General features: G+C 35.1%; 5 protein-coding genes across 7 annotated transcripts in view; 4 read left to right on the forward strand and 1 right to left on the reverse strand.

Annotated features, from left to right (window-relative positions):
• LOC114533590 (E3 ubiquitin-protein ligase UBR4-like) overlaps positions 1-4,177 on the forward strand; it is a 29,222-nt gene extending 25,045 nt beyond the window's left edge. The window contains exons 72-90 of the mRNA XM_028555135.1: positions 42-75; positions 147-200; positions 300-381; positions 619-703; positions 767-835; positions 924-1,103; positions 1,441-1,559; positions 1,650-1,722; positions 1,787-1,890; positions 1,961-2,072; positions 2,158-2,286; positions 2,407-2,496; positions 2,793-2,918; positions 3,004-3,075; positions 3,152-3,213; positions 3,332-3,422; positions 3,499-3,533; positions 3,761-3,955; positions 4,048-4,177. Of these exons, the coding sequence (XP_028410936.1) occupies positions 42-75; positions 147-200; positions 300-381; positions 619-703; positions 767-835; positions 924-1,103; positions 1,441-1,559; positions 1,650-1,722; positions 1,787-1,890; positions 1,961-2,072; positions 2,158-2,286; positions 2,407-2,496; positions 2,793-2,918; positions 3,004-3,075; positions 3,152-3,213; positions 3,332-3,422; positions 3,499-3,533; positions 3,761-3,955; positions 4,048-4,177 (1,842 nt within the window). The remainder of the gene's footprint in view (positions 1-41; positions 76-146; positions 201-299; positions 382-618; positions 704-766; positions 836-923; positions 1,104-1,440; positions 1,560-1,649; positions 1,723-1,786; positions 1,891-1,960; positions 2,073-2,157; positions 2,287-2,406; positions 2,497-2,792; positions 2,919-3,003; positions 3,076-3,151; positions 3,214-3,331; positions 3,423-3,498; positions 3,534-3,760; positions 3,956-4,047) is intronic.
• An 85-nt stretch (positions 4,178-4,262) lies between these two features.
• Positions 4,263-5,394, forward strand: LOC114533671 (E3 ubiquitin-protein ligase UBR4-like). Its single transcript, XM_028555261.1, has 6 exons — positions 4,263-4,420; positions 4,549-4,639; positions 4,719-4,808; positions 4,887-4,953; positions 5,113-5,176; positions 5,244-5,394. Exons 1-6 carry the CDS (start codon positions 4,290-4,292, stop codon positions 5,245-5,247), a joined length of 447 nt encoding a protein of 148 aa, XP_028411062.1. The 5' UTR covers positions 4,263-4,289; the 3' UTR covers positions 5,248-5,394.
• A 591-nt stretch (positions 5,395-5,985) lies between these two features.
• Positions 5,986-7,293, forward strand: LOC114533677 (protein Simiate-like). The gene is made up of 5 exons (XM_028555270.1): positions 5,986-6,105; positions 6,241-6,292; positions 6,388-6,591; positions 6,826-6,895; positions 7,024-7,293. The coding sequence occupies exons 1-5, from the start codon at positions 5,997-5,999 to the stop codon at positions 7,189-7,191; spliced, it is 603 nt and encodes a 200-aa protein (XP_028411071.1). The 5' UTR covers positions 5,986-5,996; the 3' UTR covers positions 7,192-7,293.
• On the forward strand, positions 7,107-24,072 carry LOC114533675 (serine/threonine kinase-like domain-containing protein STKLD1). 3 transcript variants are annotated; one of them, XM_028555267.1, is made up of 29 exons: positions 16,066-16,150; positions 16,862-16,948; positions 17,339-17,463; positions 17,975-18,019; positions 18,166-18,240; positions 18,334-18,379; positions 18,586-18,644; positions 18,740-18,810; positions 18,905-18,957; positions 19,175-19,274; positions 19,850-19,922; positions 20,276-20,356; positions 20,482-20,561; positions 20,636-20,706; positions 20,812-20,826; positions 20,926-20,967; positions 21,036-21,073; positions 21,159-21,201; positions 21,309-21,425; positions 21,539-21,600; positions 21,679-21,745; positions 21,953-22,081; positions 22,361-22,489; positions 22,654-22,727; positions 22,826-22,883; positions 22,956-23,028; positions 23,505-23,572; positions 23,647-23,726; positions 23,794-24,072. In XM_028555267.1, exons 3-29 carry the CDS (start codon positions 17,386-17,388, stop codon positions 23,902-23,904), a joined length of 1,938 nt encoding a protein of 645 aa, XP_028411068.1. In that variant the 5' UTR covers positions 16,066-16,150; positions 16,862-16,948; positions 17,339-17,385; the 3' UTR covers positions 23,905-24,072. The 3 variants fall into 3 exon arrangements, with proteins under 3 accessions (XP_028411067.1, XP_028411068.1, XP_028411066.1); XM_028555266.1 differs by lacking the exons at positions 16,066-16,150; positions 17,339-17,463 and adding an exon at positions 7,107-7,196; XM_028555265.1 differs by lacking the exons at positions 16,066-16,150; positions 17,339-17,463 and adding an exon at positions 16,320-16,538.
• Positions 7,390-16,318, reverse strand: LOC114533674 (laminin subunit alpha-like). The gene is made up of 12 exons (XM_028555264.1): positions 15,189-16,318; positions 14,785-14,952; positions 14,434-14,598; positions 13,778-13,987; positions 12,433-13,059; positions 12,115-12,258; positions 11,377-11,665; positions 10,440-11,110; positions 10,123-10,356; positions 9,855-10,004; positions 8,582-9,774; positions 7,390-8,159 (listed from the first exon to the last, which is right to left on the reverse strand). Exons 1-12 carry the CDS (start codon positions 16,189-16,191, stop codon positions 7,653-7,655), a joined length of 5,361 nt encoding a protein of 1,786 aa, XP_028411065.1. The 5' UTR covers positions 16,192-16,318; the 3' UTR covers positions 7,390-7,652.
• Positions 24,073-24,245: the final 173 nt, after the last annotated feature.

Raw genomic sequence — 24,245 nt, forward strand, 5'->3', positions numbered from 1 at the left:
TATCCTCAATTCTTATTCTCACTCATTTCGTTATTTTTCAGGGTGAGCCTATGAAAGTTGTGTACCGAATGAGAGGTGAAGTCATGATATCATTATAGAAATGTTTATACGGAAATATTCTCACCTGTAATTTGTGTTTGGTGTAGGTCTACTGGGCGATGCCACCGAAGATATTGTTGAACACCTGGACAAAAACAATCGTAAGAAATTTCTAACATAACAACAGATTTGAAAATATCCCCCGTTAATATCATTCCTCCCCACACTTTCTTGTTGTGATAAATTTCTTTTTATTACAGAAAAAGGAATTGATAACGAAGTTGTTTATAAAATGGCTAATGTAATGAGCGAATGTGGAGGTCTGGAAGCTATCTTAAAGAGGTGAGAAATAACAGTTCACAACTGATAGATGAAGAAAAGATGATGATTAATAGACCTCCAGAAAGAAAGTTCGGAACTGATGGAGCTATCCAATATAAATAATGTTGGTTTCCTGGATCAGCAAGAGATAGCCTTAATTCACTCGGCCTCAAGCTGGTTTCAGAACTATTTGAAACTATCTGAAAATATTGGTTCAAGTTGGTTTATGATTATTCTAAAAAATGTTCTTGTGCGCAGATTGTCAGGATTACGAGATTTAGTCCGTGGACGTCAACTTTTAGAAGTCATCTTGAAATTATTCGGCATTTGTGTGAAAGTCAAGGTATGCTTTAGAATGACTGGATACCAAATAGAAAATATCTTGTAAAAGATTTATTCCTTCTAGGCAAATCGTGACTATCTTGCGAAACCATCGCTTAAAAGTTTGAAAATATTATTGGACGTGTTGAACCAAGTGAGTTTTAATATAAAATTCTGATGATGATGACTGTGATACTAACAACGAACGCGGGATCTATTTTAACGTCATTTTATCGATGTAGATCTTGCATGTAGAGCAAGCTACGCCTAGTGGAATTGGTACAATGGCAGAACAAATTTTGTCAATCATTGAAGCTTTGCTGCAAGGTGCTGGTGCAAACATGAAATTAATGATTGCTGCTGGGCAAGAAGAAGATTCTCAGCTGGAAATGTTACTAGAGATTATCAAAACACCTTATGTGGTGAGTCACTGGCGAGTTAATCATCGCTGCTTAGATCAAACACCCAAACTGTGTCAGTTAAACATTGTAGACCATACAATATCAGTTAAACATGGTTAGATCTTACCATGCATGTCAGTTGAACCTGGTTAAATCTTACTTTATCAGTTAAACATGATTAGATCTTACCATGCATGTCAGTTGAACCTGGTTAAATCTTACTTTATCAGTTAAACATGATTAGATCTTAGATCCCAGAAAAGCGTGCTCAGGTCAAATTATCAGTTACAAGCATTGTTAGGTCATCCTGCATCAGTTATGTGAACTATATTAACGTGAGGTTTCTTGATCTTTCAAGCGTTCAAATAACAACGTTCTACTGTCATTGATGCATATCCTGCCGTTCTTAACATTTGGGGATAAGAAGAGTATGAATGCCTTGATTGACCATTTTGAACCCTTTCTAAATTTTGAAAAGTAAGTATAGCGATATCGTCAGTAAAATAAAATAGAATGGACATCTGGAAATGCCGTATGGACGTCTAACTGTACATGAATAATTTTTAGGTTTGACAAAACGCATTCGGATGATGAACTGTTGTTTTTGGAGTGTTTCTGTAACATTGCTGATGGTATTGAGGTAAATCTCCATTTGGGAAAAGTTTTATTGTTAACCTTCCATAATACTTTTTTTTTCTTTTCAGAATGATGAAAACGGCAACCAATTAAAAAACATCATAATTGATAAAGGACTTGTACAGAAAGCCGTTCATTATCTTGAGCTTTACACTCCATCTCAGGCTTTCAGGTACGAATTTCATTTCGTGAAATCATAAAATCGTTGGTAGTAAATACCTTTTTAATTCAATTCATTGCAGCACATCCAATTTGAGTGACACAGACTTGTGGAAAGAATTTCTTTCTCGACCTTCGTTACCTTTTATTCTAAAATTTCTCTCAGGAATGTGTAAAGGTCACGAACGTTCTCAGGTAATATTAAATATAGAATTGGTTGGCCAAATCAGTGATTTCAAAAAATATTTTTAAAAAATTTGAAACATTTTTTGAATCCCAGCTGGTAGTGTCTGAAACAGCAGTGCCTACAATACACCGCCTGGAACAGGTTTCATCTGAAGAAAAAGTTGGTTCCTTGGCTGAGAATCTCATGGAAGCTTTAAAAGACCACCCCGAGGCTAAAACGAAAGTATGACGAAATTTTAATTCACCATGTCAGCCAGATTAGTCTATGTCTAATATAAGAGTTAAAACTGTTTTTGCTATCGAGTGCCAGACAAAATTATCGAGTAAGAACATTATGTTATAGGTGACCGCAGTCCGTCGTGAAACAAGACTAGAGAAGAAAAAGTTAGCTATGGCTATGAGACAGAAACAACTTGGAGCTCTCGGAATGAGTGTACGTATCCACCATTACCCTCGCTGTATCGATAAATCATCATCCTGTGCGCCATAATCCTGTCTGTATCTATCATCATCCTATGTGTATCTATCATCATCCTATGTGTATCTATCATCATCCTATGTGTATCTATCATCATCCTATGTGTATCTATCATCATCCTGTGTGTATCTATCATAATCATGTGTATATCTGCATCATTATTGCATAAGACAACGCTTATTTAGTGACTTGTCACAGGTTTTCATTCAAGAAATCTCTGAAACTGATCTCCACAATTTAAATACTTTTAGGCAACTGAAAGTGGAAAAATAATAACCAAACCGTCAGCCGTCCTTCAAGGATTTGAAGAAATATCCAATGAAACTGGTTTGACCTGTTGTATTTGCCGCGAAGGTTATAAATATCATCCTAATAAGGTGTGCATGGTTTGTTGAATGTTGGTGAAAATTTTGTTCCAGTTTAAAATTAGTGTATAACAATGATTTATCATTCGTCTTTTAGGTTCTTGGTATTTACACGTACACTAAACGTTGCATTTTGGATAATTTTGAATTAAAACAGCGGAAGACACAAGTGAGTGTTTAGATTGTAAGGCAAGTTATCTTGAAAAATACTTCTTTTTTAACCACGAGTACGTAAATAATTTCAGGGCTACAGTACTGTCAGTCATTTCAATATTGTCCATTATGAATGTCATGTTGCCGCAATCAGGTAAATATTAAAAATTTCCTTCGTGACTCTTCTTTGATAAAGAAAAGGAAGTCATCGATGATTTTTTGATGTTTAAATCTCTTTTAAATAAGTCCTCCTCCATTGAATCTTGCCTTAGACTAGCACGTGGTCGTGATGAATGGCAAAGTGCAGCATTACAGAATTCTAACACAAAGTGCAACGGTCTGTTACCAATCTGGGGACCGCAGGTAAAGTTTACGAAAGTTGTGAAGTTTATGTTAACCAGTTGATCCATGATCCAATTTTATTTTTTTGATGTTTTAGGTTCCTGAGTCGTCATTTGCAAGCTGCTTAGCAAGGTAAGCTCATACACATTTAAATAATAATACAAAATATTCTTATAAACCCGTCGATCTCGTAAATTCGATGAGCCAGATTTTTACCGGAGGCGTGTGCATGTTTAATAAAAGTGACGAGCTTGGATACGAAATTGGTGTGGAAGACGACTGTACGTAATTACTAGCATAGTATGAAAAATATTCCATGATATGTGAAACCTCTTCGAATGAATTATATTTTTTATCAGGCACAATAATTACATCCAAGAAGCGACAAGTCACATCGAGCCAACATTTCACAACACTGTTCATGATTTACGACTTTTGTTGGAGAGATTTGCGTTTGAGAAATCTTTTAACGAAGATTCTGGTGGTGGAGGCAGGCAAAGTAACTTCAATATCATCCCTTATATGGTCCACATGGCCTTATATGTCATGAACACGTAAGTTCTCAGCTGACATGAAAGAATTCTCAACTTTTTTTGTTACACCATGCACTATAAAAAGTAATGTTATGACTTAATTTGTATTTTAGTGCTCGTATACGGAGTCTGGAGAAATCCGTCACAACGTTTATTGAAGAGCCTCATGCAAACTGGATTCAGTCATCATTTGAAGTAATCGCCCATTTTCATTTGTTTCTTATTTGTAATCCACTTTGTTGAATTGTTGACTAACATCTCTTAGCTTTAAAATCCTCATCCGCCAATAAGCCAGGCCATATCTAATCCCAACGACACATGTTGTAAGCATTGCTTATTTCATACATGCAGGTGAATGTCCTCTCTTCATGCTGTATTGTCGCTGTTTACTCATTCCTTGGAGGATGGAAGAAACACGATTGACGTTCTCAGCAGATTGATTGTTCTTGCTCATGTTCGTGAAGTGACCCCCAAAGGAGCTACGAAGTACAGTATCTCAAGCAAATTCTTTCAAACTAAGCTGTGTTTTTTAAGATTAAGATTACAAGTTTTTTATCCTTAGTTACACGTAGAAACCAAAGTAAACTTTCTATTGTATTTATGTTGCCTCATAGACTCAGTGATGGTGAAGTTAAGCTTTATAACGTTTATCGACCGATGTTGATTTTCTTTGCCCTTGTTAACAAACTACAGCATTTGCTCAAGGTAAAATTTTGATATATGAAGAAGTATCATTATTTTTTATCAGTTTCATTCACTAGTGTTATGTGTTATTGTTTAAAAGGAGCATTTGGCATCCACGTCAACTTGGTGTCAGGATGTTGCTTCTTACATTCGTAAGAATGATGAAAAAGTGTTGAAGTCATGTGAAGAGGTAACTTTCTGGTTAATGATTAATGAGTTTTCTTTAATTTAACGTTGTTTATTTTTGGTATATTTTTTTACATTACAGTTGGTCAACTTCTACCAAGATGACCTTCTTCCAGCGGCATCTTTTACAGAATTCTGTGATGTTACAGGTAACAATATTCATTGCGCATGATCACCTCAATGATGCAGAAGAAAACTTACAACATTTAATGTCATGCCATCCTATTCACACTCGTGTTTTCTTTGCGATAAATTCATACAGAATGACCTGTCTATTAAAATTCTGTTAACACGAGACTTACCTTTAGGTTTGCTCGGAGAAATCACTGATCCAGGAAAATTCATGGGAGATCTTTTGAACTCACTTCCAAAGTAAAAACCAATTTGATTTTGGTGTAATATCTATTGCTCGTGTATTAAGATTTCTTTATTTTTGTAGGTGAATAACATGATTATACTGCAGCATTTACTAAAACCATAGGAAAGGGAAAATTGAGATAGTTAATTTCCCAAGTAGTTTATATGTTTACAATTGGCATTGTCTTTATTAATAAAATATGCATGATTATTGGAACTGCACTTGTTTGATATCTTTGAGTTCACACGATGCACGAAAGGTTGGTGTTCATCACCTGCTAACCCATTCTCGTCCTCTGAAAATACGACCAAGCACCTTGTGTAACAAGACAGGTTTTGTGTAGCTTGCATTACAATTTGTTTGCACAAAGTAATTGACAACGTTTTCTACCAGAAACACATCTTATTTATTTATTTTACACCACGCAAACAAAGACCGACGAACCAAGAGGACAATAAATGTTCACATGAGATCAGCAGGTTTGCAGACCACTGACCAACTGCTCCATGTATAGGGACAGTCTGGGTTTATATCTTCTCTGACGCCTCTATTTTTGTGAAACTTGTGAGTTGTGAAGGGAATGAAAAACTGTCGAAGTAAAATAACGAAAGAGACAGCGCTGCTGAAATTTTACGCGTTTTATAAGCACTGGGTTTTTTAAAACCACTCTTTGATTATATCACTCATGATTATAGTCTGAAGCAGTTTAAGGGGCAAAATATACGATCAATCATGTAAACGAGGAAAGTTCCCTGAACAAGATCGGGGTGGTTTAATTTTACTGAATTTTACCACAGTGGTTCTACCATCCCTGTTCGTGGTCTCCTCGCGGGCATGACACGCAAGGAAGAAAAGTTAAAAATGGCCTCCGAAGGTGGGAAAATTTTTCCCTCTAAATATCGTTCAGTACTCGAAAGATATTTTAAAAAGTTTTATAAAATAAGTAAGTATGTAGAATAATTGTATACGTGTTAAATGTAGTTAGAAATACCCGTGTGTGAAGGGTGTTGATATATTTTTTAGGTGCCGAACTTGTATGTATAACAGTCTATTAACTAGAAGTTGTTTTTTTTTGTAGACGTTGGCAATGTGCCATTTGCCGATCAATGTGTGTTGCAGCATTCAAACAAGTATGGAATTTAGTATATAGCTCCTTTTAAAAGTTGGTTAATACACTGTGTTAAGTAATAATTAAATTCTTATTGCTATTGCAACTGATTTCTAGGATATGTATAGTGACAGTTGCACCAAGACATCCTCTCCTAAGCAAGGGTGAAGTAATCAAAGTTGACTTTCAAGTCAGCAAAAATGTGAATCGTTTGGACAATAAAGTCAGTGGCAAGGGAAAGAGAGGAGCACAAATACTAAGACCACATCTTGCATTATGTGATGTTACCTGTTCAACTGGAGAAAAATACACATTATACAGGTTAGATCAGGGCCTAGGGAGCATATCAGAGGGTAGGGGGGCTAAGTCTTAAATAGACCGCCCCAGTGAGATTTTAATTTTCTATAATTAACTTTTTAAAGTTAATTGATTTTATTTAAGTAATTTGGCTGCGAAAAAAGTGGGGGGAAGGGTGTCTCTGCGGTCCATGAAGATTCGTATATACATCACCATGACGTGAGAATTTAGTTATTTAACCAAGAATCTTGTTTTCAGCTGCATAAGAGGCAAATTGGTTGAAGTTAATGAATCCTTAGTGACCAATCCCAGTTTACTAAATGAGAAGGTAAAACATATCTTGATAGTTTAAAATATGGCATAAGTGCTTTTGTAGTACATGTGCATTTTTATCTAACAGTTTGTTACTATCAGTTGCAACAGCTTGTAACATCTTTGGTATATTTCCCCATGTAGCCAATGACAGAAGGATACATTGCAGTTGTGCTACCAAAACTTCACGAAGTTGATGAAATAGTATCGGAATTAGTGACTGAAGCAGATTATGAAGTCTTATTGAATCAAGATAAAACATTAGCAATGAAAGACACAAGCATTTGCAAGAATGATGAAGATAATAACTGATGAAGGTATTGTGTCTTAATTCTCTTTACATATTTGCCTGAGACCTGCTTGCAATCAACCAGCATAATTGAAGAGATTGAGACTGTGTGTAATCCTGTTGGCTCATAATAGTTGGCCAGAGATAACCAAGTGGTGCACTGTTTCTGCCCAGGCTAATAATGTACTAGCTGCTAAAGGGATTATTAGGGTACTGGTGGATAATGATAAGAAAACCCTGTTTAAACAAAGTTTTTGTGTAAATACAGTAACATATGGTTAAAAAATTTTAAATCAGCCATGTCCAACTGTCTATGTGTACAAAATTATAGAATAAGAATACTAGAGTAATACCATCTCATTATATACAGTGTGTGTGTGTATGTTTGACAATGGTTATGAAAAATATTATATACAAGTTCATCTCTGCAATTACTGTATAATTATATACATGCAAATGACGTTACTGTTTTGGAGCTGGCCAGTTATTCCTGAAGACAAGGTGGTATTGAATCTCTTAAGCTTTCTAAATCTTTTATCTCTAATTTAATTGTTTCAACTCTTTCCTTCATTTGTTTAATAAGGATTGCTCTCCTCTCTTTAGCTTGCTTCAATTTACTGATCTCATTTCTTAGTTTTTCAAATAATTTGCTGTGAGTATCCAGTCGTGTTTCATGTGTTTTAGCTTGAACTGTTTTCTCAATTGTTTTGACTTTCAATTCACTCTCCAAAACTGTTTCATTGACAATTTTCACATCTTGATAATTCTCCTGTGAATCTTCTTGTGTAACATAACTTTGGTTCAAACTATCTTTTGCTCTATCACTTACATGTCTTGCTTCTACAAGTGGACACCTGGCAAGCAGAGGGGTCAGTAGATTTGATCTGGTGGTAATATTTTGATTATAGGTTTTCATACGGTTTGATGAACAAACTGTACTTCTGTGATGCTCATCAAGTGTTTTACTTCTGTTGTAGAGGGGGATGACACCCTAAGGAAATATAAGGGGTTAGAATCAGATTAACGCAATGTTTTATATTTTATATGATTGTTGACTTGTTATAACGGATGATGTTACTCTAGATCAAATCAACAACTTGGATTTTCCAGCTTGTGGCATATGCTTATTCTTCGATGCGTGTAGCTATAACTTATGTTTCTTGTGTGTTATTTGTTTTTGTATACGTAAATATGTAATCAGAGGAATGCCTCGCATGGGATCTCGTGTCCCGTTTACATTTTCTCCGTTTGAACATTGTTCAATAAATTTGATATATAGATAAAAGCACTCGTTGCTTGTTCAAAAATATTGAAGAACAATGGAATCAAAGTACGAAGGACCTCTGGTTTACTAATCTGATCTATTAAATAGTTTATATATTCATTTGAAGTATCTTTATGATCATTAAATACCTGGTTTTCATTTTGTGCTAACGTTTTTGCCTCATCAGCCAATCTCATTGCTTCGTCTGTATCCTTCAACCCATCTTGCACAGACATGCTGACATTTCTTATTATCTTTATAGATTCTTCACTCTCTGCTCTTATATTGCTTATCTCTTGTTCAGATTCCTTTGCCATATCTGCAGCATTTCGTGATAAATTTTGAAAGTCGTTTAAAGTTTTGCGGGTGTCCAGGGCATTCTTTAAGGTAGCCATTGCTGAGTCATTCGCATTTTTCGCCTTCTGGAGTATAGTGTTTACCTCAGTCAGAACGTCTTCAGTGCTGTTGAGAATATCTGTGGCTAAAGAATTCTGGTATTTTGTTTCTTTAAGTAAAATTGAAGTATTGGTGATGGATGATTCATATTCGGAACTCGGAGGAAAGATTGAATAATTGAACTTTTTCACAAGATTCTTGTTATCTTCAATCAACTCATTCAAATTACGAACTGTGACGAGAATATCTTTCGATATGTTGAAAAAATTGTTTGCTCGACTAGAAACGTCCATTGAAGTGTTTAATGTCTCTTTGCCATCCTCCAAAGATGCCTGTGTGGCATTCTGTAATGAGTTGATTCCATTTGTATTGTTATCTAATTTAATTCCAACACTTTTGGCGTTTGAATAAACTTGGTTGATCTTTTGTAACTGAGAGTCAGATGTAATAGTCAGATTTTCTGCAATATTCCACAGGGTTTGGTTTAGTTCAGACATGGTATTCCTGACCTGTTCTAGTGGTTGAATAAAACCTTTAATTACTTCTCTCATGTCTTCAATCAAAGTTCTAGAGTCATTTTCTTGTTGGAGACTACTGTAAGACGTTTTGGTCAAATATGAAGCGTTGGTAAAAAGATTCTGTAGTTTCCGTTGCCGTCGCTCCAAGTCTTCAACGTATTTCGTCAACTGCTGAATGCTCGATGTTAAATCATCCAGATCATCGATGGTTGTGTTAGGATTGTAAAAGTTTTGACTGTCAGTTTTGTTCGCTTCATGAAATATATTGTCAACTTCTTCCTCCGCTTCCTTCAAACGTTTACCAAATGTGTTGTTTTTTCTTGACCTAAATTTCTCGTTCAAACTTTGTACAGTTCCCTGAACTTTTTCGATGTCATCCCGGAGTTTGTGAACAAACACTATCAATAAACCATAACATTCAGGACATTCTAGAAATCAAAAAGAGAACAGTGTTTTATAAAGCGAATCAGTATCAAATCAGTAAACAACTGAGCATTGAGAGACTCACGCTGACATCCATGTGTTGTATTATAATAATTCTCAGCACATCTATCACATCGACGACCTCCAACATAACTCTTGCATAAGCATTGACCAGTCGTTGAATTACACACGCTGCTGTTGTGATACAGAGTGTTGCTTAACTCGCAATTACACGCTGAAAGAGGGAAGAGTTAGTTAGAGAGTCCTATATATGTAGACTTACCTATATAACGCATTACCCACATAAATATTTCAGTTCTTGAATGTGTATAAATACCCCAAAACATACATACCTCGACATCCTTTCTCTTCCTTAGCTATTTCCGGATGCCAGTACATAGGAGAGCATTGGGTACACCTTTTCTCAATATCTACACCATCTCCACACTCTTCGCAGTGATCTCCCTTAGAGAGTCTACATTTGATACATACCCCTGTTTCTCCGTCACAGTTTTTTGAACGATTATTGCACGCGCATAGACCACAGTTCACGAAATCACTGGAATTTGAAATCTCGCGCGTGAAACCTAAAAGAAAATCTATCTTCACTAAGTGCTCGAGGACTCTGATAACTAACCCTTAAAGGAATTTGAAAGGTTGTTCAGGTTACCTTCACTACAAGTCCGGCATGATAGTCCTTTGTAGTTTTTAGGGCATTCACATTGTTCCACGTGTTTCGCATCGTTACCATCTTGGTTACCATGAGTAGCACGAATGGCTGTTTTCATAGCAACGCTAACTTTGGTATCATTTCCCAGGTCCCCGCTTATATTCAAGGCCGCTTCGTGAACATTTGCTAAGATGGACTGCATTTGATAGTTATTTATCTTTTCCACGCTATTTTTCTCGTGTAATACCACCAAGAACATACCAGCAACTGGTTTAAGCTTGAATGATACACTAAAGTTCAGTCCTTTTAGATGCAACTCAACTGCGGTGTTATTTGATGTTTCTGTTAAATTGACTTCGAATTTTCTGACATAGGAGTTTAAATGGTATCCTTGAAATCTCTTTGAAAGTCTATGATACCCAGGTGTAAGTATTGTTAGGTTGCTTTGTTTTATTTCGCTTAAAATAAATCCACTCGCAGCTTTGCATTCCCTACTTCTGTTAAAACAAAAGCATGGAAGACAGCCGCTAGGATTTTCTTTCTCCAGAGAAAATGTTCCTTTAATACATTGCGAACATTTTGTGCCATTCGTGTTGGACTTACAAGAACATTCACCAGAACGATAATGACATTGTAATGATCTCGAGCCAGCCTCATCACAGTTGCATGACCTAAAAGACAACAAATAATTATAACAATTAAATTAATATAATACAGACTAGATACACTATGCATTTGCGCCGCAATGGTTTTTCATAATCGGTTTTACAGAACTGTTTTTCCTTCCAGTTGTCAACGCGACCTTTCACCATTGAATCTCGTAGTAGCCGTGATGATACGGAAAATTTATAGACAACCTGAAGCATGTATACAGCGTTTTCTTTGAAATTTTTCTACTACACGCCTTGTCAATAAAACAACTGGTATTAGAACTTACTGACATCCGTCTTGAGTAAAATTGAAGTAATTTTCTTCACATCTACCACAGGTATTTGTAACCACCCCAGGTTTACAGTAGCACATCCCTGTCATACCATCACATGACATATTCACTGAACCAGTCGTATTGCAATTACACGACGTACATCCTTCTCCGGTGTGAATACCATAGGAATGTTTTTCACAATGATCACAGGCTCTTCCCTCAACTGCTCGTTTGCAATCGCACTGACCAGAGTCTGGGTCACAGACGAAATTCGTGGAGCCAAAATCATTACATTTACAGGCTAAAAAGAGTTTGATAGTTAGTTTTGCACGTTAGTTTTGCAAGCAACAATCATTTTCCTTGCCTCTAGATAATTTGTGAGTTGCAGTTATGTTAAGACGTGAACGACCTTTATATATCATAGCTTCATTGTTTTTAAACTTAGAACCACTTCAAATTAAATGGATTGTTTAAAATGGAAAGTTTCATGAAAAATGATTTTTCATTCTAAACAATAAAAACGAACGAGTCTTCGGAGGAAGAACTGGAGCCCCGTTTTTATGTTTACGCTTATTTCGACATTTATTTAAATATCTTTCCCATGTAACTGTGTTGAAAACAATGTTGTTTAAAACACGTAATTATTGAAAAGGTTGCATGACAACGAAATTCTGCGTCCGGAACTGAGACCATCCAAATGTGTTGAACTTAGTTATTCTGGGAATCTTTGGCTGGTAATGATTTACTTACCTGTACAGCCTTTTTTAGTGAAATTATAATATCCTGGTTGACATCGGTCACATGTCCTTCCCATAACTCCCACCTTACATGGGCACTGGCCACCGTAAGGCTCACATCGTGTACTATTCGAACCATCCAGGTTACAGTCGCACGCTATGAAAATATATCACTGATTGTTTTACTTTGACATAACTAAACATGAATTTTATTACGATTTTCGCTGATATATAACAAGAACTGGCCCAATGGCCTTAGTATTTTCGCTCCCGTCTGACCCTCTGAGAAGTTTGTCAGGAATATTACTAATTATTACCAACTATTACTCACCCAGAGAACCATTAAAAAGTTCCACCATAGTAGAGAATGTTACATCTTTACATTGAGATTCTGAATCAATACTTTCTTGGATACTTGTCGCGTTCTTTTGACATTTTTTTATTATTGAATCTCCAATTTTGTAACTAATCAGTTCTGTGAGGTTAGGAACTAACAGAAGAGAGTCAACTTTGATTGAGCCATTACTGTCGACACGTATGTTATACTTGGTCCCAGGACAAAATTCTAATCTTTCAGGCCACTGCCAGTCACCACGAGTTTCATGCTGTAGGTTATCAACGCTGATTTTCTGGTTCACCTCTTTGCACTCTGATGTCGAATTTCCTTTTATCCATATTGTAACTCTTCCAACTGCACCGGAGTACCTCAATGCGATACTGAAGTTATTCTTAACCGCAAGTGATACGTTAAACTCGATATACTGAGTGTTGTTAATCTCTGCATAACCTCTCCCAGTAAAGAATTGTTTTTCATATTCACTAAGGTTGGACGTGATCGTGTAGTTTCCTGGTTGATACTCTGCCTCGTATAAGAAATAATCATATTTTGGATAAAATCGATCTTTCGTCACATTAGAACATCGTTCGTTTTGTATGCCATAACGACACAAACATTTCCCTATAGAAAATGAAAGTTTTTACGAATACAATCATTTAGTAATTACCCGTACGTGACGACGACTTTTTGGTCGGACAACCTGAGCTCTATCAACTATGAGAGGCGCATGAATGGCTAATTTCTAGTGGTGGGCGATACCGTGAGTATCGATTTCGATACGATACCAAGTACTTTTTCATCGATACCACTGGTATCGATACTTTTTCGATACCGATACTTGTCATTAGACAAAAAAATACACATACTATCAGTAAATGTATTCTTACAACAACAATAATCATTCTTCACTGGTATCTAACTTTTCAAAATAATCCTAGACTACACTTTGTGGACGAACATTCGATATAGATGCCATTTAGGCCATTTGAGTAATTTTACAAAAAAGATTGCATTAAAAGAACACCTGGAAAATGACTGGAAATAAAACTGTACTCATGCAAATATTAATAGATGAACTTCATGTAACATCAAATATTAACAATATTTTGACCACGTGACAAGTATCGAAAACATCGATATTTTACAAAAGTATCGATACCAGCTTTTGAGTTCTGAGTATCGGAAGTATCGATACTTTGGTGTCGGTATCGCCCACCACTACTAATTTCTCAACTATGGAGTATGTTGCAACGCCAACATGATGTCCCCATTCCCCAATCCCCATACTCTCGATCTGTATAACTAGTTACACAAGAGCCCCGAAATTAGGGTTTCTTACCTTGTTCTTTTTCACAGATGTCAGGTGTACTACCACCAGAATCGCAGTCACATTCTAAACAATCTTGTTCAGTTGCCCTGGGAAATTTATAGTATCCCAGTCTACACTGAGAACATGTTCGAAGTTCTGTGTTATTTTTACAAGTACACTGGCCTGTTTTTTGATTGCAATTTAAACTACCGATAGTGCCATATTCACTGCATAGACAAGCTATAAAAATAAAATAATATAAAATTGTGAGTTATGCTGATTAATATTGCCTGATAAATACCACAAGTTTTAGGATTGTAACTATAATCCTAAAATTTTGGGATTTTCGTATATTTTCGTCTCACTGACTCAATGCAGTCAACTATAGAGGTGGTGATAGCAGGGGGAGACAGCAGGGATGCTCCCCCTTGCCTTTTACTATAGCAGGGGCAAAGGTGCACTTTCATTTTAAATGAATCACCCATAACATCCAATATTTTACTTAAATTTTGGGAAAAAAGATGTATCCCAGGTTATGTATTAATATGGTAAAGGTTTCAGATAGACATATAGATTCCTCACATAGCTGTTATGCAATTAATCAGAAGGTGTGGATTCTTGATTTTAGTCTAATTGATCTGTGCACATTCTATTAAAAATATTGTATAAAATAAAGTATACAATACCTCTACAATTCCCAACCGGGGGATTTGTGTATCCATAAAATGTATCATTACACCTGTCACAGCGTCGCCCTGTTACATTTTTTTTACATTCACATTGTCCAATGTTGGGAAATTTTTGAGAACAGGACCCATTATTGGTGACTCCTTCTAATGCACAATAGCAATCTAATGATAATACAGTAAAAATGATTTATTTATAGTTTGTTAGTAAAATGATATCAATAATTCAATATGGCATGGTATGTGGATCATACTGTGTAATGGCACAAGTTGTTGTAATCATAGTGTATTATTATCATGGTATACTTCTTAAGTAAGCCCATAATTAAATTAAATACCAGCTGAACTTACCTAGACAGACAAGTGCATCATTTAGAGCCTTGCTCGTGTTTCTATAATATTTATCTTGGCATTGTTCACAAAAGTAACCTGTTGTGTTGTGTTTACAGTTATCACATATACCATGTCCTAAGGTGGCATTGTAGGTACAACTTGATGCATGCTGGTGACATTCACATTCTGAAAAAAGTTGACATGAAGGAGATACATGAAAAAGATTTTATCACTATACTTATTACAATATAATATAAATTATTGTAATCATTAACAAGTAAATTAGCTGCAGTATTAAATACTTAGCTACATGCAATTTACTTATATTGTGATATCACTATGCAAAGTTACAAGAATATTAACGACTTAGTCATAATTTTGTGCCCAATGTTTAATTCATAGTATGAAATGATAGTACTTACTTTCACAAGGATTTGGCTTTTCCATTGATGTTGCAGGCATCCATGTTTTATTATTATATAGTGGCTGGCATCTCTCACAGTTATCACCTTCTGTGTTATGTTTACCTTTACCACATTGGCATTTAGGTGTATTTATAAATTCACCAAGACTATTTTTTGTAAAATTACAATCAGGTGCGTGGCCATGACACTGGCATCTGCCATATATCTGCACATCTGAGATTGCATAAAAATACCTCTGTTGGTATTGTTGGCTATTAAAAAAACCATCATTTGCTGGGAACTCAAGTCTTAATTTCAAGTCAGTTGCTTCAATGACTTCCTGGATCTTAGTACTCCAAAATGTCTTCCTATTATAACAGTTTAAGTAACTGAAGTATAATGGTCCTCCATTGTGATCACTGTATTTTTCAGTACAAAGTGCATGCCCACTGGTTGAACAATTCAGCTCACTTGCTTCCATCCCATAATCCCGCTTGCAATTATAAGCAAAATACTGTAAAGGTGTCCAGGTTAGTCCAAAGTCTGTTGATTTTTCCATGACCATTTTAGCAGGCTTTGCAAATTTGAAAGTGACACGAATGTCCCCTGTCAGTACGTAGGACTTGTTAAAAGATATGGTTATATTAATGGGTAATGGTTGCTGACTATGATATTGTAACCATTCATGCCAATTTTGTGATTGCCACCATGTTTTAAAGTTTGATGTGCTGTATCCCTCCCCATGATCAATCATAAAACCTGCAGTATGGTTTGTTCCATGACAGTAAAAACATGCAGTTTTATCCAATGGACAGTACTTGTTATATGGTGGTTGACCACAAGTGTTATCTGCTAGTATTGTCCGTGGTTTTACAGCTATATCCTCAGCACCAGGAAGACAAACTCCGTCATCGTTGCATCGACGATGTCCGTTACTGTCTAAATTATCATCAGAAGCCGCTGAAGCAAGTTCTTTACAGGTAAATTGAATTACCAAAACACAAAATAAGAACCAATGCATCTTGGTTGACAACTATAAGAAACGGAACTCTTTCAGCCAAGAAGTTAAACTGGTTGAACTTTGTTTGGCACGAAATGAAATTAATCACGCAGTTTTAACGAAGAAATGTTTAAAAAGGCCAGCCGTAGCAACTAGCAACTGTTTGTTATTTAACTACAAAAGTATTAGTAATTTGAGCTCATTTAAAAAGAGTCAATAAAAACAAAAGCCACTCATTGGTGGACATTACCAAAGAGTCAATTTACAATTTCTCCTTAGCAACAGAAGCATGGCAAGCTATGTAGAAAGGTTTTAAGGATTTAAATGTGTTTAAAATTAAGTTTAACGGATATATGGAGAATTATAAGGTATATTTAGCATTCAAATATTCAGCTTTCAAAATTTTATTGGTCCTACTTTCATTTTGTACATATATTTTATATTATGTGAGCGTTTCTACCGCCTCTCAAGTTCTCATCAAGTGTCTGTAATCTTTAGCGGGAAAATGGACACTCTTTTTCAGACATCATTTGATTCATTGAATTTTGTTCGATGTTCAAATTTCGATGAGTATTGTATAGCTTAATCTAATTTGCGCAAATGTCACGGAAAGCTGTTTTTATCTTTTATTTTGTCTTTTCATCTCAGGCATATATTTGTAAACAAAAATGAAAATGTTATTTTATTTCAGTTAAAGCAAAGATTGGGCAAAGGAGCTCAAGGTTCTGTATATTTGGTGGAAAATAAATTAGATGGGAAGGAATACGTTTTAAAAAAGGTATGTGTTTCAATATTCATTTCATGTTGCAATTTGAAGAAAACTGTTGCAGACTTTCAGACTGTTCTATTTGAATTGGCTATTACTTCAATTTATTTTTTTAATTATTGCCATTAATTTCCATATTTCAAATCATATGCACTAACAGTACTGTTAAATATTAAATTATATTTGCAACAGTTTAACTGAACATTTATTGGCAGAGGTACTAATCTTTGTTTCATATTAATTCAATTATGCTTCTAAAATGTGGTATAACAGCTGCCTAAAATAGACAAAAAAACACTTCTCAGGGTTTTGATCTGGGCTGAGGACCATTTAAACTATTATTACTAACTCTCCTGATGAAGCCCCCAGGTCTAAATATCTAGACATTTTTGTCTATTTTAGGCAGTTGTGATACCACATTTGAAGTGAAGTTGTTCAATGATGCTGCCATGCAGGCTGCTCCCTGGTTATATTGGAATGTATCTATACTTGCATGTATAACATCAGACACTCTCCTGTTTACAGAGGTTACATTAAGCCCTATATGCTTTCCCAATGCCTATATTCTTCCAGATTTCTAATTAATACACCCTCACATCAGTTATTTTCGAATCATTAGAATTTTACTAAATAAAATGTCTACATTGGGAGGGATCAGGGATCACAACCTTAAGCCCTTAAACACGGTCACAGATAATCTGGTTTAATAACTTGAACTTTGATTTTCCGAATCGGTGTAAATTAAGTGGGTTTACTTTGCACTACCTGTACCATTTAGCTTGGCTACAATAAGCTTTTCTGCCTTTTTCATGTGTTATATATCTATCTTAATATGGATTTCAATTCTCATTTTTGAGAATTTTCATCTCTTTTTTTTAACTTATTTTTCACCAAAATATAATGCTTATTAAATATCACTACTAATTCTTACATCATTCATGGCATGCTTTATTATATTCATTAAAGTGACTGCTTTATTCTGCAACAATCAACCTACACACTGCATATCTTTTTGAACTCATACCTTAATGTATATAGGTTGAATGTAATGATGAATTTGAGGCAAACAAAGCATTCAAAGAGGTATCAGTCATATTTATGCCTTAATTATCTATTGGTTAATATTATTAATTATGTCACCTAGTGTCAGCAAAGGAAATTGCTACCTGAGTGATTATCTTCTTTGTTTTTTAAATATAACATTAATAAATAATGGCATGATTGCATAGGCAATGGCTTTGCAAGATTTACAACATCCTTACATTTGTGGCTACAAAGAATTCTTTGTAACTTGGGATAAACAAGTAAGAAACTTTGTCCTTATTCTTTTGTTCAAATTACTTTTCACATTAGCAATTTGTCAAATTAATTGTTTGTTTATAATAACATAATTTTAGGAATCTGCAATGTGTGTGTGTATTGTTATGGAATATTATAAGTTAGGTATGTATGGTATTGCTAATAGCTTGCTAAACTGATAAATATTTAAAAATATCAAATCAGCATCTGGTCAGAACCACTAAGTCAAAATGAACGTGTGTCCAGTAATGTATGAAGTTAAAATATGTTCTGAATCATTTGGAAATACAATAATTCAATATTTGTGTGTACTAGCTGTTGTATACAATATTTTTTCCATTTTTCGACAGGTGACTTGGAAAAAGTTTTAAGGCAGAAAAGATCTAAACAGGAAAATATTGAAGAAATGGTGATTGAGGCTTAATTATTTACCCTATTTTTTTCAAAAATGAAATGCCCAATTTTTATCGCTAAATATATGTCATATATCTTTCTTTTTTGAAGGTTCTAAAAAAATGGTTGGGTCAAATTGTTGAAGCTCTTGCTTTTGTTCATAGACATAAAGTCATACACAGGTATATTCCATGCAGTGCTGTTTCTCTTAACAGTTTGCTTAATTTAGATTATTAGTCTAGTAGATTAGTATTTTTTATCTTTTATCTTATATAGAGATCTTAAACCAAGTAATATATTTGTGACAGAAGGTTTGAATATCACAATAGGTATATACGTGTTCTTATTTTATAGAATTTTTTTCTCATGTTTCAACTGGCCTGCGTAAATCGTAATATATTTTGGCAAAATTTTCATGCGACTTTTATGCAGGCTTTTCTGGTTTATTTTGTGAGAATTAAGATATATGGGATCAATATGTTTGTATATCATCGTACAACCTACTATGACTGCATGTCCATGCTCTGTCAATGACTATGATTTCAGGCGATTTTGGTGTTGCTACGATCATGGATGACGCTAGAACAAGAACTAGAACTACTGTAGGTACAATGAATTGGATGGCACCAGAAGTTTTGGAAAGGCCGTATCCTTAAGTAAAATAGAATAGTATAGCTAGAGAATTAAGTCATGCAGTTCTCCCAGTTCTCGTGCAGCGCGTTCTTCAGAATTTCTGGTTCATCTGAATCTCTGAGTCGATCAGAGCTCTGAATTAAACAAAACATTATCTGTTTTTTATCCTTTTTCTTGATTCGTTGTATATCAAAAACATTTCTTCGTCTGTACCTCAGTGATTAAGACTGGCCAGATACAATTATAAGTGTAACCAGCTATACAGCCTATATTCTATAAGTTAGCCTTGGTGTCTGTATAATTGAATCTGATTACTGGTGTCCGAAACGTACTCGGACCTCAGTTACAGGTATAGGCTGTATTCATGCATTCAAGACTTCTAAACTACTAAGACTAAGTCTAAAAACGTTAGCCAGTTACATGCACTTGTATCTCGCTGGCATCTCGCTTGCCAGTTGCCAAAAGAAAAGAGCGAGCCTCTAGGGCTTGGGCAAAGCCAAAGGCAAAAGCCTCAAGTTCGGTCGTTGTCTATAATATAGGTGTAATTACATAGACGTAGTAGTGTCAACCTTCATTTCTACCTAAAAGATATGATGAGAGAAGCGATGTTTGGTCTTTGGGATGTATTTTGTTGGAACTGGCAACTACGGGTTTCCTTGATGTAAGTGCAACTGTCAGATGAAGAACAGGGGCCGGTTGTATAAAAGCCGGATAGCGCTATCGCCCGTTGTTTGCTATAATTTTGATTAAATCGTACTATTCCTAAATTGAGAATCCTCTTCAATAATTGTTGGTTCCAAAGTTGAAATTTTATTGCTTTACAAGCATTTTTAGAAAGGTTGAAAAAATCATTATCCACGGTGGATTCCGCTATCAGGCAGCCTTTGTACAAGCCTATGGTACAACCAGCCCCTGAAGAATACTAGCTGCTGCAGTTAAGATTCAAGACATTACACGTCTTGATCATTGGCTATTCGTGGTTATAAATTATAATATAACTATAATTATTTTCAGAGTGCCCAAGCTTCCAGTACTTTATTTCAAATCAAGCAGTCGCCTCATGTCTTAGAGGATGTATTGGAAAAAGTAGGCAAGGTAAACTAAACATTTCGCAAGATTTCTGCAATTAAAACACACAACAGGACGCATGCTGATATTTTGACTTTTTTAAAAATATATTCCAAAATCATATTCCTAAATGATAATATATGCATTTTCAGCACTACACAAATGGCAAAGAACTTTGTCAGATAATACAGATTATGTTACGGCGGAATTTTCAACAAAGACCGACGGCTTTGTAAGATTAAGAATATACAGTTTATTTTTTTTGGGATATGAAATATTCATATAGAATTGTTTATTTTCTACCAGAGAACTTTGCGATTTGCCTTACATAAAAGAAAGTATGAAACTTAGTGGAAAAACAACAATTAATAACCAAGGTACATGAATTTCTTAACCTAGCTTAACACACACACACAACTGGACGGCAAAAAAGAGAACAATTTACTGAATAGTATTATATTCCGATTTTTATCAAACTGTAGGCGACACAAGCAAAGGTGAGGTTAACAGTATGGTATATATATACATACGTCCTTTATCAAGTGTGAATACAACAAAATATTATTGCGATAACGGTCTCGTTTTTATTAATCTAGCTAAACCAGTTCCTAAAGACAAAGGGATATCAGGAGTTCTTGGTGAGTTTTTCTCTTCGCCTTCGTTCTAAAATGCCACAACAAAGCTCATTTTCCCTGTTTTCCACTAGGTTACATGAAAGATAACAAGACCTCGCCTACTTCCATAGTAAATTTATTTTGTTGCTTTATTTCTATATGCAATAGAAATTAGTGTGAGCCCATATATAGAGCAAGTATGTTATTCTTATCAGGTTGAAGCACTCAGTTATCTTGCATCATTCACTGCCAAGGGAGGTAATTTAATCTAATAGTACTCATGCAGTCCACTATTTTAATTGGATTCTTTCATTTGATGGGTTATTGTCTCATTAATATTTGTCATTCTACTCCTTTCTATATAGACATCTCTCTGAATGAGTCAGCAAAGAAACAAATTTGTCAAACAATGAAAGATAACCTTTGTGTGTTGGAGATTCAAATTCAATCTTGTCAAATAGTAATAAATGTTTTACCAACAGGTTGGTTAATCTATTGCATGCCCTAGAACGCATGTTAATCATCGATTTGATCATATTTGACTCGATCTTGCCGTCATCTTCCGTTAAAGCGCGTGCATTCCTTCTATTTGCAGTTGGTGACAAAGACGTCTTGTATTCATCAACGATGATTCTTCCAGTTCTTCTTGCAATGAGAGTAAGTGGAATATCGACGTGTAATTGTAATATAATACACTGTAGTAAGCAAATTATAGTTTGTTTATTTTCCGTTTAGTCCCATGGAGGATCAGCAGAGCTACAGAGAATTGGATGTCAATTGTTAATGGCTTTGTCTGCTGATGGTAAGGAGTAAGAGTAAAAGTATACTTCCGTATGTTTTATAGTCTAATGTAAATAGATTATTTATAAGCATATATCGTCAACATTCCAAAGTTTTCCCATCTCACTGGTTTCGATATAGAACATGCACGTAATCCTCGTTTGGAAAGTGTTATAGAAACGATTTGTTTACATATATAATAATAATATACGTAATGATGTTGTTGCAGAGTCTGCGGCTGATTTAATAGGAAGATCAGGTGGTGTTCAAGATGTGTTGGCTGCTCTACGGTTGTTTCCTAATGATGCTGAACTAGCAACCAGTGGTTGTGGTGCTGTGTGGAGTCTCGCTGTTAATGGTACGTCAACTTTTGTTGTCCTATAACTGCTAGGTGATCAACCTTGGGTATATATATAAGTTAAATAGTTCAGGGACTTTTGTTTTCCAACGAAAACTACATACGCTTCTTTACAAACTCTTCTTTTCCAAAGAAAACTACATACGCTTCTTTACAAACTCTTCTTTTCCAAAGAAAACTACATACATACATATTATTTTCATATTGTGAAAACTGCAGCTTATACCTATCAATTAAAAATGGATGAATTATCTTTCTTGGTTTATTGTTTTACTGTAGAGAGTAATTGTAAAATCGTGACCGAGGAACGTGGTCTACAAGATATATGCACAGCAATGATGTCACATGAAGCATGCGTTGATCTTATTGAGTCTGCTTGTTCAGCACTTTGGTCTCTGTCTATGGAAGGTAAAATTGACACCAGTTTGAATATGAATTTGTTGTAGTGCTCTCCTGAAATGTAATTATAATTCCACCGGCAATTCTATTAACATTGTATTCTATTGCTAATGTTAAATCCACGAACAGCACCTAGTGACTGTATAAACATTTCTTTCAATTTTGTATTTTAGATGATAACATTGAAATGATGCAGGATAATAATACAGTCAATTTATTGGTGGAAGCTGTTAAAACACATATTAAGGTGTTTATTAATTTCTTCTTCATAATAATTTAGCTTGCATTACTGACGAATGTAAATGACGAGTGACTTTCGTGCCTGAATCATTATAATATTCCTAGGTTGCCAAAGTTGTGAAGAATGCGTGTATGGCTTTAGCTAGCATTGTCGAGGCTGATGGTACGTTGTTACATTAGTGAAAATTATCAAGAATGCCCAAGTTTTTATTTGGTTTTTTTTATTATATCCCAGAGTCTTGTGCATTCCAAGTTCTGAACAGTGGCGGGGATTATGGTGGAGCTCCAATCATCGTACAAGCAGCTAAGTATGGCTTCAAACATTCAACTGACATACTCAATGTAATCGCCTTATCATGATAAGCGATGTTTCATAGCTAATTTTAAGAATTTTTTATCACTGCACATATCATCACAATAGTACAGTGGAGAGGGGGGTATGACTTGACTTCCAGCATTTTGCGGGACAACTACTTATGAATCCACCTCGGCAAAGTGAGGTCTGTTGAGAAAACACCATTTATCACTGGGATACTTTTTTTAAATTGTGAGCGCAAGACCTTGTCAGGGCGGCGCAGGCTATCTTTAATTTTAGGCTTAATTTATTGTTCAAATGGTCTATTGACTCTTAAAAAATGCTTTTTACATTGCTATTATTGTTTAAACGCATTTAAGAACATTGAAAGTACCCCAAAAATACGGATATTCGTCATCGTGAGAAAGGCTAATTGGTTATCACAGCACACTAAAATTTGGTTTCCGATGTTTCATTGTTATGTTTTAGAATCCATAAAGATAATGAAGAAGTTATGGAGAATATTTGTGCATTGTTTTGTGAACTGTCTGAATATGGTGAGAAATAATGTAGAAAATTGTTTAAAAAGTAGCTGTTGTGTGATATGTACTATGATCATGTTTTTTCCCAGATGAGATATGTACAGAGCTGAATTCCCTCAATGTAAAAACGATTTTGGCGGACGCGAAGAAAAAGTTTTCCAGAAACGATGTAAGTGTAAAAGACTGAGATTTCAAATTCAATTAGCATTTCACAACATTCAAAAAATTTTATTTAGGATTTAATGACGTCAGTATTAAACACTCTAACGAGGCTTGGTGGAGGTCAACACGCAGGGAAGAGAGTCAGTTCAGCAAGATCACGTCCTAGGACACCGTTGAAAAAGTAGTAAATCATGTTGAACTGTTTTGGGAAATTCCCTTATTGGCGTCAAAATAAATTATTTCATGTATTTACTAATTTAGTATAAAAGAACATTTGCTGGATAAAACAGACCCACATATTTGTAAATAACGCAATCGAACGTATATAAAATTCTGGTCGCGTGTCAGACAGAGGAAACCCTGGGTACGAGGTTGTAGTTTTTGTAAACATGAAGTGAGCATTGTAGTTTTTGCATATGGTCACAGCATAGACAATCAAAGGAATTGTCTTTATTTCATAACTACAATGAAACTCGACTTTCGGAAAGCGTGATAATGCACTCGCTTACGGCTCGTGCTTTTTCAC

The sequence above is a fragment of the Dendronephthya gigantea genome, unplaced genomic scaffold, assembly GCF_004324835.1.
Source record: "Dendronephthya gigantea isolate DGI-Jeju-01 unplaced genomic scaffold, DenGig_1.0 000093F, whole genome shotgun sequence".
Lineage (NCBI taxonomy): Eukaryota > Metazoa > Cnidaria > Anthozoa > Malacalcyonacea > Nephtheidae > Dendronephthya > Dendronephthya gigantea.

Excerpts from the sequence above, each read along its gene's own strand:
- LOC114533674 (XM_028555264.1), bottom strand. The coding sequence starts at position 16,191 with ATGCATTGGTTCTTATTTTGTGTTTTGGTAATTCAATTTACCTGTAAA. Across the intron at positions 13,988-14,433 it reads CCCGGTTGGGAATTGTAGAG|CTTGTCTATGCAGTGAATAT; the intron begins GTATTGTATACT and ends TTATTTTTATAG. Across the intron at positions 10,357-10,439 it reads ATGCCGGACTTGTAGTGAAG|GTTTCACGCGCGAGATTTCA; the intron begins GTAACCTGAACA and ends ATTTTCTTTTAG.
- LOC114533675 (XM_028555265.1), top strand. Across the intron at positions 18,645-18,739 it reads AGGAAAATATTGAAGAAATG|GTTCTAAAAAAATGGTTGGG; the intron begins GTGATTGAGGCT and ends TCTTTTTTGAAG. Across the intron at positions 22,490-22,653 it reads TTGGTCTCTGTCTATGGAAG|ATGATAACATTGAAATGATG; the intron begins GTAAAATTGACA and ends TTTGTATTTTAG.
- LOC114533677 (XM_028555270.1), top strand. The coding sequence starts at position 5,997 with ATGACACGCAAGGAAGAAAAGTTAAAAATGGCCTCCGAAGGTGGGAAA. Across the intron at positions 6,106-6,240 it reads TAAAAAGTTTTATAAAATAA|ACGTTGGCAATGTGCCATTT; the intron begins GTAAGTATGTAG and ends TTTTTTTTGTAG. Across the intron at positions 6,293-6,387 it reads GTGTTGCAGCATTCAAACAA|GATATGTATAGTGACAGTTG; the intron begins GTATGGAATTTA and ends ACTGATTTCTAG.
- LOC114533671 (XM_028555261.1), top strand. The coding sequence starts at position 4,290 with ATGTCCTCTCTTCATGCTGTATTGTCGCTGTTTACTCATTCCTTGGAG. Across the intron at positions 4,421-4,548 it reads ACCCCCAAAGGAGCTACGAA|ACTCAGTGATGGTGAAGTTA; the intron begins GTACAGTATCTC and ends GTTGCCTCATAG. Across the intron at positions 4,640-4,718 it reads AACTACAGCATTTGCTCAAG|GAGCATTTGGCATCCACGTC; the intron begins GTAAAATTTTGA and ends ATTGTTTAAAAG.